Source organism: Balaenoptera borealis (genome assembly GCF_965194805.1).
Source record: "Balaenoptera borealis genome assembly, chromosome: X".
Classification (NCBI taxonomy): domain Eukaryota; kingdom Metazoa; phylum Chordata; class Mammalia; order Artiodactyla; family Balaenopteridae; genus Balaenoptera; species Balaenoptera borealis.
Window position 1 is genome coordinate 63,207,641 of NC_138881.1, and position 14,494 is coordinate 63,222,134.

The 14,494-nt window shown below is 38.8% G+C and overlaps 1 protein-coding gene across 3 annotated transcripts in view; it reads left to right on the plus strand.

The window, feature by feature from the left end:
- Positions 1-9,492: 9,492 nt before the first annotated feature.
- UPRT (uracil phosphoribosyltransferase homolog) overlaps positions 9,493-14,494 on the plus strand; it is a 30,588-nt gene continuing 25,586 nt past the window's right edge. Inside the window, exon 1 of one of the 3 annotated variants that reach the window (XM_082377456.1) lies at positions 9,493-10,041. In XM_082377456.1, coding sequence (XP_082233582.1) covers positions 9,662-10,041 — 380 coding nt within the window. In that variant the 5' untranslated portion in view covers positions 9,493-9,661. The remainder of the gene's footprint in view (positions 10,042-14,494) is intronic. The other 2 variants (XM_082377455.1, XM_082377457.1) reach the window with 2 other exon arrangements.

A 14,494-nucleotide genomic window follows, 5' to 3' on the forward strand; every position in this document is an offset into this window, starting at 1 on the left:
TCAGCATAGGACAGTTCCTGTAGAGGGAATAAGTTGTGAGCTTGGCAGGTAGCTGCAGGGATGAGTGTCTAAGCCCTTCACAAGGGGGTGAGGGTGACACACTACAGTATTCACACTTTCCTTCCTTTATATTGGTCTTCTCCCACTTCCCCACACTGCCACCTCCAACTGGTTTCTTTAACTCATTCCTTGTCTTACTCTTTGCACTATTAAGCCTGTAGCAGGGTTCAGCAGAATTGCACTCTCTTTCTTTTTGGTTTTGAAATATGGCTTTTGTTAATTACTTAAAATCTTCAGGCAGGAAGAAGTGAGGGAGACTGACCAGCAGCCAAAAGCCAGGAACCATAACAACTCAGTTCTTTATAAAAACTTTTATTGTGGTAAGAACACTTAACATGAAATCTATTGTCTAAACAAATTTTAAGTGTACAATACATTATTGTTGACTATAGGTACAATGTTGTACAGCAGATCTCTAATGCATATTCATCTTACTTAAATGAAATTTTATGCCTATTGATTAATATCTTTCCATTTCCCCTCCCCCCAGCCCAAAGTAACCAGCCTTTGATTTTATGAATTTGACTATCTAAGATACTTCATACAAGTGGAATCATGTAGTAGTTGTCTTTCTATGTCTGGCTTATTTCACTTAGCATAATATCCTCAAATTGCATCCATATTGTCACATATTGCAGATTTTTCTTCTTTTCTAAGGCTAAATAGCATTCCATTGTATGTATATGCCACATTTTCTTTATCCATTCATCCATTGACAGACACTTAGGTTGTTTCCATATCTTGGCTATTGTGAATTATGCTGCAATGAACATGGGAGTGCTAATATCTTTCTGAGATACTGATCTCAATTCTTTTGGATATATACCCAGGAGTGGGATAGCTGGATCATACAGTTCTATTTTGAATTTTTTTGAGGAACATCCATATTGTTTTCCATAGCAGCTACACAATTATTCATTTCTACCAACAGTGTGCAAGGGTTCCAATTTCTCCACATCCTCACCAACATTCGTTGTCTTTTTTTTAATAGCCATTCTGACAGGTGTGAGGTGGTATCTCATTTTGGTTTTGATTTGCATTTTCTGATGATTAGTGCCGATGAACATTTTTTTCATATACCTGTTGGTCAGTCATAGTCTTTTTTTGAAGAAATGTATATTCAATTTCTTAGCCCATTTTTAAATGGGGTTATTAGCTTATTCAGTTGTATGAATTCCTTATATTTTGGAGATTAACCCTTTATCAGATATATGCTTTACAAATGTTTTCTCCCATTCCACAGATTGCCTTTATTCTGTTGATTGTTTCCTTTGTTGTACAGGAGCTTTTTAATTCAATGTAGTATGACTTGTTTACTTTTGCTTTTCTTGACTGTGCTTTTCATGTCATATCCGTGAAATCATTGCCAAAACCAATGTCATGAAGCTTTTCTCCTATATTTTCTTCCAGGAGTTTTACATTTTCAGGTCTTATATTTAAGGTTTTTTAAATTTTATTTTTTTATTGAAGCGTATAGTTGTACAATATTATATGTTACAGGTGTGCAATATAGTGATTCACAATTTTTAAACGTTATACTCCATTTATAGTTATTATAAATATTGGCTATATTCCCCATGTTGTACAATATATCCTTGTAGCTTATTTTATTAAAAATATTTAAGTTTTTAATCCATTTTGAGTTGGCTTTGTGTATGGTGTAAGATAAGGATCCAATTTCATTCTGTTACATGTGAATATCTAGTCTTCCCAACACCATTTGTTGAAAAGACAATCCTTTCTCCATTGTGTATTCTTGGCACCTTTCTCAAAGATTTGTTGACCATATAAGCGTGGGTTTATTTCTGCACTCTCTATTCTGTTCCATTGGTCTATATGTCTGTCTTTATGACAGTACCATACTGTTTTTATTACTGTAGCTTCATACTATATTTTGAAATCAGGAAGTGTGATGCCTCTAGCTTTCTTCTTCTTTCTAGGATAGGCTTGGCTATTCATGGTCCTTTGTGGTTCTATATGAATTATAAAATTGTTTTTTCTATTTCTCTAAAAAATGCCTTTGGAATTTTGATAGGGGTTGCATTGAATTCATAGGTTTCTTTGGGGAGTATGGACATTTTAACAATATTAAGTCTTGCAATCCATGAACACAAGTTGTCTTTTCATTTTTTTGGGTCTTGTTTAATTTCTTTCATCAATATTTTGTTGTTCTCAGTATATGAATCTTTCACCTCCTTGGTTAAGTTTATTCCTAAGTAGTTTATTCTTTTTGGTACTATTATAAAAAATGATTATTTTCCTAATTTCCTTTTCAGATAGTTTGTTGCTAATGTATAGAAATGCAAATGATTTTTGTATGTTGATTTTGTATCCTGTAACTTTATTTAATTCATTTGTTACTTTTTTTTTTAAAGGAACCAATGGTCATTTTTAAAAAAAATTTATTTATTTTCTTTACTTTTTTGGCTGTGTCGGGTCTTAGTTGTGGCACGTGGGATCTTTCGTTGCAGTGCGCAGGCTTCTCTCTAGTTGTGGCATGCAGGTTCTCTCTCTAGTTGTTGTGCACGGTCTCCAGGGCACATGGACTCTGTAGTTGTGGCACGTGGGCTCCAGAGTGTGTGGGCTCTGTAGTTTGCAGCACACGGGCTCTCCTGTCGAGGCACGCAAGCTCAGTAGTTGTGGCGCACGGGCTTAGTTGTTCCATGGCATGTGGGATCCTAGTTCCCCAACCAGGGATCGAACCCATGTCCCCTGCATTGGAAGGTGGGTTCTTTACCACTGAACCACCGGGGAAGTCCCCATTTGTTAGTTCTAATAGTTTTTTAAAAATGGTGTCTTTGGGGTTTTCTATATATAAGATCATACCATCTTGCAAACAGGGATGATTTTACTTCTTCCTTTCCAATTTGGATAGCTCTTATTTCTTTTTTTGCCTAAATGCTCTGGCTAGGACTTCCAATACTATGTTAAATAGAAGTGGTGAGAGGTGGGCAACCTTGTCTTGTTCCTGATTTTAGGGGAAAAGCTTTCAGTTTTTTACCATTGAGCATGATGTTATCTGTAGGTTTTTCATATATGATCTTTATTATGTTGAGGTATTTTCCATCTACTCCTAGTTTGCTGAAAGTTTTTAACATGAAACTGTTGAATTTTGACAAATACTTTTCCTGCATCTATTGATATGGTCATGTGATTTTATCCCCTATTCTCTAGATGTGATGTATTATTTGATTTTAGTATATTGAACCACCCTCACATTCCAGAGATAAATCCCACTTAGTCATGGTATATGATCCTTGTAGCTTGCAGACACCATAGCTCCCACTCCTGCCCAGTACAGAGCATGTGGACAAAAGGGTTGAGCTCTCTGCTTCCCCCTGGGGAGAGAAAGAGTCAAGCTCTGTGTACAATGCCCCAACTTCTCCAAGACCTCACTCCCAGAGTACTGACCTCTGTCCTGCCAGTCTCAGCCAGGTCCACCATAGTCAAGCAGCCTTGGGGGGAGAATGGAAATGGCAGTTTGGGCTGGAAGACACCATAGGTCACCCTGCTGGCTCACCACAAAGTGACCTGACAAAAACCACAGCTGCCTCCTTCTCCCTTGGGAGGGAAATGGTTGATAGAGGACCCCAGAATCTCGGGCTGGGCTGATTGGTAGGAGTTGTCTCCTGTACAAGTCAGTGTGAAGACCAGGAGAGGTGCTTACTTTGTCTAACACAAAGATATCACCATAGAGAATCAATAAAAATGAAAAATCAATCAAAGCTGTTCCAAGCAAAGGAACAAGATCAGTTTCCAGAAATCAACCCTAATAAAAGGAAGTTATATGATTTACCCGACAGAGAATTCAAAATAGGTGTCACAAAAATGCTCACTGAGGTCAAGAGAATTGTAAGTGAGAATTGCAACAAAGAGATAGAAAATATTTTTTAAAGCCAAATATAAATTAGGGAGCTAAGGAATGCAATAATTAACTGAAAAAAATCACTATAGGGATTCAACAGCAAACTAGTGCAAACAAAGAAAGGATCAGTAAACTTGAAGACAAGTCATTGGAAATAATCCAGTCAGAGTAACGAGAAGAAAAAAGAATGAAAAGAAGTGAAGAAATGTTAAGGGACTTACGGGAGACCATCACGACATCCAATATACACATTATGGGAGTCCCAAAAGGAGAAGAGAGAGAGAAAGGACCAGAAAGGTTATTCAAAGAAATAATGACTGAAAACTCCCCATATCTGGAGAAGGAAACAGATATCCAGATGCAAAAGTCCCAAAATCATCAAATAAGATGAATCCCCCCCAAATCCACAATAAGACACTTTATAATCAAATTGTCAAAAGTCAAAACAAAGAGAGAAATTCGAAAGCATCAAGAGCAAAGTAACTGGCCACATACAAGGGAATCTCCATAAGACTATCAGTGGATTTTTCAGCAGAAACCGTGCAGACCAGAAGCGAGTAGGATGACCTATTCAAAGTTCTGAAAGACGAAAACTGCCAAGAATACTATATGTAGTAAAACTGTCCTTCAAAAATAAAGGAGAGATAAAGACTTTCCCAAACAAAAGCTGAGGAAGTTCATCCCCACTACACCTGCCTTTTAAGAAATGCTATAGCCAAGATATAAAAGCAACCTAAGTGTCCATTAACAGATGAATGTATCAATATAAAGATGTGGGGTATATATACACACACACACGCACGCACACACACACACACACACACGCACAATGGAATATTACTCAGCCATAAAAAAGAATGAAATTTTGCCATTTGCAACAACATGGATGGACCTGGAGGCTATTATGCTTAGTGAAAAAAGTCAGATAGAGAAAAACAAATACTGTATGTTTTCAATTATATGTGGAATATAAAAAATAAAACAAATGAATGAATATAACAAAACAAACTCACAGATACAGAGAACAAACTAGTGCTTACCTGTGGGGACAGTAGTGGGGGTGGGGTAAGATAGGCGAAGGGGATTAAGAGGTACAGACTACTAATTATGAAATAAATAAGACACAAGGATGTAACGTACAGCACAAGGAAAACAGCCAATATTTTATAGTAACATTATATGGAGTATAACCTATAAAAATATCAAATCACTTTACTGTGCACCTGAAACTAATATAATATTATAAGTCAACTATACTTCAGGAAAAAAAGTGCTAAAGGATATCCTTCAAGTTGAAACAAAAGGGTGCTAGATAGCAACATTATAGCATAAGAAAATATTAAACTCATTGGTAAAGGTAAATATTCAGGCAAATAAAGAACACTATTACTGTAATGGTGTAGGTAAATCTATTTTCATTCAAATATAAAAGTTAAAAGAGAAAATTATTTAAAATAGCTATAACTAAAATATGTTTAAAGATACATATTAGGAACGAATGTAAATTGAGACAACAATAACTTAAAGTGGGAGAGAAGTTAAAATGTAGAGTTTTTGTATGTGATTGAACTTAAGTTGTTAACAACTTAAGTTAGACTGTTATAAGATATCTTATGTAAGTCCCAAGGTAACCACAAAATAAAAATACCTCTAGAATTTACACAAAAGAAAAATAGAAAGGAATCAAAGCATGTCAATACAAAAAATCAACAAAACACAAAGGGAGACACCTCAGTTCTTAATATATCATTTTTACAGGTTCTCTTTTATACTTTTTATACAAGGTATACTCTTTTATAGAAGATGGTATAATTTTTTATACAAAATCTGCCTGTCCTGCCCCACACATCTGCCAGGAATTGTTTAAGATCTACAGGGGAGGTTCTGTATTCACAAGTAAACTAACTTCATAAGGCTGTAAAAATGTATTTGAAAAGTGATTCAAAAAATTTTGAAACTATGGGGAGTAAATGGTAAAGAAGAAAAGATATATATATCTGAAAAGATATCCAAATAGACATTTTGAGGTCATTGGGAACCACAGAACAAAGGTAAGGTATACATCTGAAAGGTGATACAGCTATTCATTTTGAAAGCAAAGTGAATCACACTATTTGCTCAGAACATTGGCTATTCTTTTAATTAATAGATTTTTGTTCACAAGAAATTACAGTGCAATGGCGTAAGCATCACCAAGTCAACTTCAATTAGAGAACTGCTGGAGTTTATGGCACAAAGGGATTGTCAAGGAGTTCATCAGAGTACTAAGCATTAATAGAAAATTATATCTGAATTCCCCAGGTCAGTCATAAAGTACAATTTTGGGTTCATAGGTTAAATCTGGTATTGCAGGTGAGATACTATCTAGTACAAGCAAAAAGTATGGTATACAGTAGAGGAATATAACCTGGACTACTCTAAGGACCTGGGTTATAGAAACAAATTGACCTGATCACACTTAGGTTCAAATCCCTGCTCCTCCACTTATCACCTGTGTGACATTATCAAGATACTCAATCTCACTACATCTGTTTTCCTATCTATAAAATGGGGATAACAAAATACAGCCTACCTCCTAAGGTTGTTGAAAGGCTTAAATGAGATAACTAAAGCATACTGCATGGAAAATAGAGTTTAATATTAATAATTTAATAATAAATTAACTCTTCTGCCTTCTCCTAACTCTACTACTTATGATGTGACTATAAATTAGGCTCCTAAGTTTCAATTTTCTCACCTGTAAAACAGGAATTATAATATTGAGGCCAACTGCTCCACAACGTCGAATGAGATAACCTATATAAAAGTGTTTTGTAAAGGCACTATGTAGATGCATGTGAAGGATATCTACTGATACATGCAATTGGTTTACTGCTTCCCATAATTTTTAGGGATCATTTCAAATCTATAACTCAAAACCTAAATTGAAGTTTACAGTCATCTCAATTATTACAGGAGAATTTTCCAGCTTTTTGCTTTATCTGGCTTTGTACCTCCATCAAAAAGTGGGAAGCAAGAGAGCTATATTCACATTTGTCAATTCTGCTGTTAGTATCTTTAGCGTAGGCTTCCATGCTGCCTAACATTATCCTTTGGTTTTCAAAGATCCATACTATCCATGACCTCCATGCCCTCTACAACCATGGAGAATTCTAAGATCTTCATTCATTTTTCTTTGTATCTGTTCTAGCACCTAGAAACATGGTTGGCAAATAGTAAGGATTCAACCAATATTTGTTAACTAAATGATTTCATGAATCTGTAGGTGTGTGTAAAAAAGACTGGATTTAAAGTGAAAAGACTGGGGTTTCTGTCTCTGCTTTTCTCCATTTTGGATGTGTGACCTTGGAGAAGTCACTTTAGGAAAAAGAATTATATAGCTATCATCTATAAACGGGGCTTCGTAATCCTCAAACTTTTTTTTGAGAATGTATAGAAGGTCTTTGTAGGTTATAAACCATCAAATTTAAGGTGTTATCATTAATCATCAGTGAATTTTACCTCAATAGCATCTTAAATAATTAAATTGACTAGATAAATAGATTTGCTAATGATTATTGGTTAATATAGGTAAGTATATGCATGGGTGTTTCCTATAAGAGTGAAAACACAAGATACACTGGTGGTTGTACTGTTCTAATTCATATTCTATGGCACTGAGAACAAGGTCATTTGCCTGATGAAACACTAGACAAAAATGACTTCAGTACAGTTTTGGTCCTGGGATGTCTCACAATACCATTTTAAATTCACTACTGCGTTTAAAGTACTGATAATGAAAAATACTGTATTTCATTGTTTTCCTTAGAGTATTCATTGGCAAAGTAGCCATTTAATTGCTCCTGCCCACTTCATGTTATCAGATTCAGCTTTTAAACCCAGAGATCCTTTGAGTCACATTGTGTGCTAGGAGAAAAGATGCACAGGCTTTCAAAAATGAGTGGGGGGCTTCCCTCGTGGCGCAGTGGTTGAGAATCTGCCTGCCAATGCAGGGGACATGGGTTCGAGCCCTGGTCTGGGAAGATCCCACATGCCGCGGAGCAACTAGGCCCGTGAGCCACAACTACTGAGCCTGCGCGTCTGGAGCCTGTGCTCCGCAACAAGAGAGGCTGCAATAGTGAGAGGCCCGCACACCACGATGAAGAGTGGCCCCCACTTGCCCCAACTAGAGAAAGCCCTCACACAGAAACGAAGACCCAACACAGCCAAAAATAAATAAATAAATTAATTAATTAATTTTTTAAAAAATGAGTGGGATTACCGTTTAAGGCTGCAATTTTTATCATCCAATCAAATTTAAACTCTCTATAATTACAGCTAATAGTGTACTGACCTAGAGGGAAAGACACAAAGCAGAGAATATGGGAGAGAAAAAAGGGAGAAAAATACCATTAATACTGATACCAAAACAACAACCAAACAAACAAAGAAAAAATGGAAAAGAGAGCCAGATCAAGGCTCAAGTCTCACCAAAGGCCTCGATATTCCTGTTATCCATTACTTCGCTTGAATCTCTGCATATGCTGGTTATGTTCCGGTGTGGAACAAGGAATTTTAAGAATTGGCTTTTGGAAGGCAAAATAGAATTACAGAATGTCAGAATTGGAAGAACATTTAGGGGTCAAATAGTTAATGCATCTCATTTATGGATGGACAAAGTCAAGTCCAGAGACGGGAGGGAACTTGTTAAATGCTGCTCAATAATTTTTTAGTAGAATTAGCAGGTTTCTGACTTGTAGCTCTTCAAAAAGGGAGCCTGTAAGCCACTGTTCTCAAAAAGTACCATTTAAAAAAAATCAGAATTGTTGGGTTACGTGTTAAAAATAAAGATTCTTGGGTCCCATCTCAGATCTACTGAATCAGAATCTCAAAGGCAGGCCATGACAACCTGCATTTTAACAAACTTTACAATTGTTCTAATACACAAAGTTGTTGAAAAGCACTGCCCTAGATACTCTTAGCTCAAGCCTTTATACTATGTCCGCAAGCTAAAAAAAAAAAAAAAGTGTTTCCAAGTATTTAAAAGAAGCAAAGCGGTAGTGGGTCTGAAATGCTGTCAGAATCCTCATGGTAACTGTACAGTATAGGGTCCAACCAATAAAGATAAGGAAAGCTCTAGTAGTCAAGCATACTTGGGAAGCTGCAACTGGTACAACAGTCTAGTAGAGGGCAGGCTCTTCAGCATGCAGCTAGGCATTTTTAAACTTCCTTTTTGGGCTACACAGACAAGCATACAGTAGACGCAGTTACTGAAGTTTAACTTTTCTGCTAAGACACAAAGTTGAAAACATGGGTCTTTGTGTGTCATCATTTTAGCACTCTCCACCCCTAGTTTTCTCCCGGCTCTATCACTCACTCAAAGTTCTGCATGCAGAATCCCTAGCGGCTCCCGGGAGACCCGGAAACCAAGTACCCCTGGCCTCACCTTGTCTGCCAAGTTCTTTGTGGGACCTCACGCAGCCGGGGCAACGCAAAGGGTTAACAGGCCGTTCGCTGCAGAGTGGCAGGGAGCGAAGCCAATCGAGTGTCTAGGCGGGCGGTAAGTCTGGTGTGGGCGGGGCCGGGACGTAACGTGCGAAAGGGAAGCGGTGGAGGCCAAGGGGTGAGAGGGCAGCGGCGGTTGGAGGTTGCGAGGAGGCGGGGCGACCGGGAGAGCGTAGGAGCTTTGGTCCGTTTTCCCTGCTCTCCTTTATCCTTAGGGGTCGGTAGCTGCGGGGACGGCCCGGTGCCCGGTGTATGGCCACGGAGTTACGGTGTCCGGACTCCATGCCCTGTCACAACCAGCAAGTAAACTGTGCCTCGACCCAAAACCCCGAGCCGCAGCAACCTGACGAACTGATCCCGGACCATGCCGGGGGAAACAGTGACTCCGCGGCCAAGCTGACTCTCCTCAGGGGGAGAGTAAGGTCTTCTAGCGTACCGGCTGAGCGGGACCTTCAGGCCTGCGGCGACGCCACCCTCAATTCAGAGAGCAACGGTGGCACTGGCAACTCTGACGCGCCAGCCAGCGATTCCCTCCTAGGGGACTGCGAACTCTCCCGGCAGATCGGGGCGCAGCTTAAGCTCCTGCCAATGAATGATCAGATCCGGGAGCTGCAGACCATCATCCGGGATAAGTGAGCCAGAGCGGAAGGGGAAGGGGAGGTGGAGGGTCTCTCAGGGGGTGGGCGGGGATTGGAAGTAAAAGGGGGAAGGTTCTTGGCCTAGGGAAGCTGGTCTGTGGAGATTTCGGCAGGGCCTTTTCTTTGCGGGGCGGTGTCACTTGACTCAGGCCTCCTACCCTCTTTCCCAGTACCTGTGTTTAACATCGCTTTGTGTAGGGAGGAAGCATTTTAGGTAACCTCCTGTTTCCTCTTTGTCTCTTATGAGTGGAATACACAGTCATTCCATTCAGGTAAACGTGCTGATCTGCCCTGTGTCTGTTCACGTGGGCAGTAACCATTTTTGGGTTGTAGGTTTACCACGTGAACAGACACAGGGCAGAGAGCGTAACCCTTTCACTTCATACTGTTTAATAGACTCCCAGTTTGTCTCCTTGTCTCCATTTCTCTCTTCTACGTGTACCCACACATTACTGAACAATTAATCTTCTTAATATACTGCTTTGATTCGCTCACTACCCTACTCAGCAGCCTTCTTTGGCTTCTCTGAGCCTACCAAATAAAGTCAGGATCCTTAGCTTGACATTAAGGCCCATCTTCGTGGTTCCTAGGAACTATTCTGAAACATCCCTACTTCTCCTCGCATCTCAAATTCTCTTTACTCCTCTGCATGTTCAAATCCTACCTACTCTTCAACATTCAGCATTAAATGTCCATCTCTGCCAAGAAGATTTCCTTCAATCATTCTTCCTCACTGATCTTCCCTGGCCTTTTTAATGCAAGATTCACCTTCTGTTTTGTGTATTGTTGTTCGTTTCGCTCTTATCTCACTTGTTATATTTTAAGCTCCTTAAGGGCAGAAGTTGTATCACTTACATTTTTGAATTCCAACTATGCCTTGCAAGCAATAGTCATTCAATTACTAAAAGTTATTTGTAGCTCTTAAAGTTATATTTATGAAAGTATTTAATGGTTTATAATGAATCAATATTGAAAACTGTGGTCATGTGAACCAATAAATGAAGTAGTGATCTTAAAAAGTAGGAGACATAGGCTTGGTAGTTGTGGTGGGGGGAACTGAAATAAAACTTAATCTGTAAAACAAAGAAAATAGGATGATTCTTGTTTCTATGGAGCAAGAGTTACTGACCTTGTGTCTTGGACCTGTGCTGTCTTGGACTTTGTGCTGTACCTGTAGATGGGCTTCAGGGCTTTAGCAAACCCTCAAATTATTTGGGAAATGTTATTTGTATGTGCATTTTTAATGGTTTTTTTAAATAACATTTTTATTTTTTAGTATTTTTAAAATAAATTTATTTATTTATTTTTGTAAATAAATACAAAAATATTGCATTGGGTCTTGGTTGCTGCGCACGGGCTTTTTCTAGTTGCGGCGAGTTGGGGCTACTCTTCCTTGTGGTGCACGGGCTTCTCATTGCAGTGGCTTCTTCTGTTGTGGAGCATGGGCTCTAGGCGCATGGGCTTCAGTAGTTGTGGCACACGGGCTTAGTTGCTCCATGGGCGTGTGGGATCTTCCCAGCCCAGGGCTCGAACCCATGTCCCCTGCTTTGGCAGGCAGATTCTTAACCACTGCACCACAAGGGAAGTCCCATAACATCTTTATTGAGCTATAATTTACATACCATACAGTATACCTTTTAAAGTGTACAATTCAGTGGTTTTCAAGTATGTTTATTGCTTTGCAGCCACCACCACACAATTTTAGAACATTTTCATCAGCTCAACAAGAAAGCCCACACCCATGAGCAGTCACTCCCCATTTCCCTCCAACCCACCAAGTGCCCTAGATAACCACTAATGTACCTTCTGTGTCTATTGATGTGCCTATTCTGGACGTTTCATGTAAATAGAATCATATGACATGTGGTCTTTTGTGGCTAGTTTCTTTTATTTAGCATAATGTTTTCAAGCTTTGTCCATCTTGTATCAGTACACCATTTCTTTTTTGGCTGAATGATATTCCTCTGTATGGATATACCACATTTTGTTTATCCATTCATCAGGTGATGGACATTTGGGTGGTTTGGTTTCCATTTTTGGGGTATTATGAATAATGCTACTATGAACATTTGCATATGTGCTTTTTTATGGGGTGGGGATTCCTTCACTTTCATTAGATTTCACAAAGGGGTCTTCCTGATAATGTAAAAGTGAACAGCTGCTATAGAACTTGGAGAGGGCATGACATTCAGCATTCATATATGACAGTATCAATACCTGATTTTACTGCATTACTCAGAAAAGCCTGGGTGGTGTAGTAAACCTGGGTGTAAGCAAAATCTTTTTTTTTCTTTTTTTTTTTTCTGAGTTTGGAAGGAGACAGCAGGATCCAGAGTCATCTTAGGCAAGATGTTTAGCATCTCTGTGCTTCAGCTTTATCATTTGTAAAATGAGGATGTTCCTAATATCTCATGAAGCTCCTGGGAGGGTAAAACAAGATACTGTCTATGAACATTTGTTGTAAACTGTGAACAGTATGCATATTTACGGCATTTCAAGCCTTTATGTTTAGATTTGTGCATGGTTCAGATTGTATCCATAAGTGCTGGTTTCTTCAGCTTTTGGGAGACAGTAAAAGGAATTTAACTACATAGAATGCACATTCTTATTTTAAAAAACAACACTGAGAGATCCTAGATTATTTTTATCCTGCTATGATACAGAATAGAAAAACTCACTACAATTTTTAATAACTAATTGATGCTTAGTTATTTAGGGTGGAGACAGAGTTTTAGTTTTGTTTCTGTTAATTAAATCTGTTAATGGAGGCCTCTGTTCCTTTATCTTAAAAAATTGGCATCCCTTCACACAAACAGGACCTGTTTTATCCGGGGCTGGTGTGGAGTGCTCGTGGTTAGAGGAGCTATATTTACAGGGGTCTAGTTATGGAAGGTGCCATCAGTTATCAGTCTGTCTTCCTTATACCCTTATGCTCTTCTCTATTTTGATGTGACATCATATATGTGCGCTATGGAACTGTCTGATGATAGAGGCCACTGAAGTACTTGTTATTCCTTTTATTGTTCCTGGTTCTTAGTGTCTGTCTAGTGAAGGGATTGCTTTCTGAATTGACTTTGGCATGGGGAAATGGGGTTGAGCCAGAGGACTGCATGTTGTTGTAAATACATAAAGCAGGCAAGATTGAGAACATTGGACTGATTTAAAATATCTTTTTACTTATTTTTTTGAAATGTGCAGTATTTGCAGCATAAAATGTTGGTGGTATTATTGAATTTCAAGGAAATGGTTTTCTCTCTATTTGAGTATGCAGTAATCTAAACATCAAATGATCAGATAATTTACTCAGTCACACAGGGGTCACTGGTGAACTCAGGAAGAAATGACTGCTTCATTTGCAGTTTTTGTTGTTGCAGTGGATTTAAACCACACATCCTTCCCTTTCTGCCTCCTTTATATACTAAACCCAACAAAATCTGAGGGTAATGCACTGTTCCCTTGAACACAGTTCATGACCTCATATATAAGGCAGTGCAGTGTATTTAAAAGATCATCTCCTCTCCCCAGTTTTTGTTTTCTTTCGTCTTCTGAAACATTAAAGTAAAGCTTTTTCATGAGCTATTGAATGTTTCCTGTATATTTGCCCTCAAAGGGGTTTCACCATGGCCTCAGCAGGCAGCTTGGATGAAAACTGAGCCATCTTAGAGTATTTTAGTCCATGAAATGGCACTAAAGAAAGAACACATTCATTCTTGTGACTTTTTTTTTTTTTAGTCACCTGGTGGGGAGACAGTTAACCTCAGGATGGATGAACATCCTGTGCAGCCCTAATATGAGTGCAGCCTGATGTGATTTGCGTCATTTGGCTAGGTAGTGTTCTTAACCAAAGCTGTACATTTGAATTGCTTGGGGAGTCTTTTTTTTTTTTTTTGGAGCCCATTCTTAGAGTGGAGTAGTAGAGTAGTCTTGGGTGGAACCTGAGCACTTGTAGCTTTTCAAACACCACAGGTGATTGTGCTGTGCTCAGGCTGGGCCACTGCCCATGGGAGAATGGCCATTCTCCCTTGCGTGGTGATTTGGCTAGTTTTGGATTTAGGGTATAGGCTGAGCCAAGGATTCTAAACTAAACAGAACCAGCCTAGAGAACCTGGCCTGGTATCACCCTGAGACTGGAGGAATCTCAGAACTGTTCCCTTCAACTTATAGAAAACCAAAATGTCCACCACAGAAAACACTATGACCTGCAAGTTATTTATCAATAAATCATGGACATGGTTTTGGTTTTCCATGTGAATTTTCTAACTGGCTTTTAGGCCAGGAGTGAGGAAGTCGACTCTTTATACATACCCCTGTTATAATATTTATTGGGCATATCCTAGTAATCTCTTACCAGCTAGTCTGGACTCTGGGGAGGCAGAAAGAAAGTGTGGCCTGGCAAGTACCTGGCACATAGGGGAATTAATGTTCCAATCATTATAAAAATTAATAA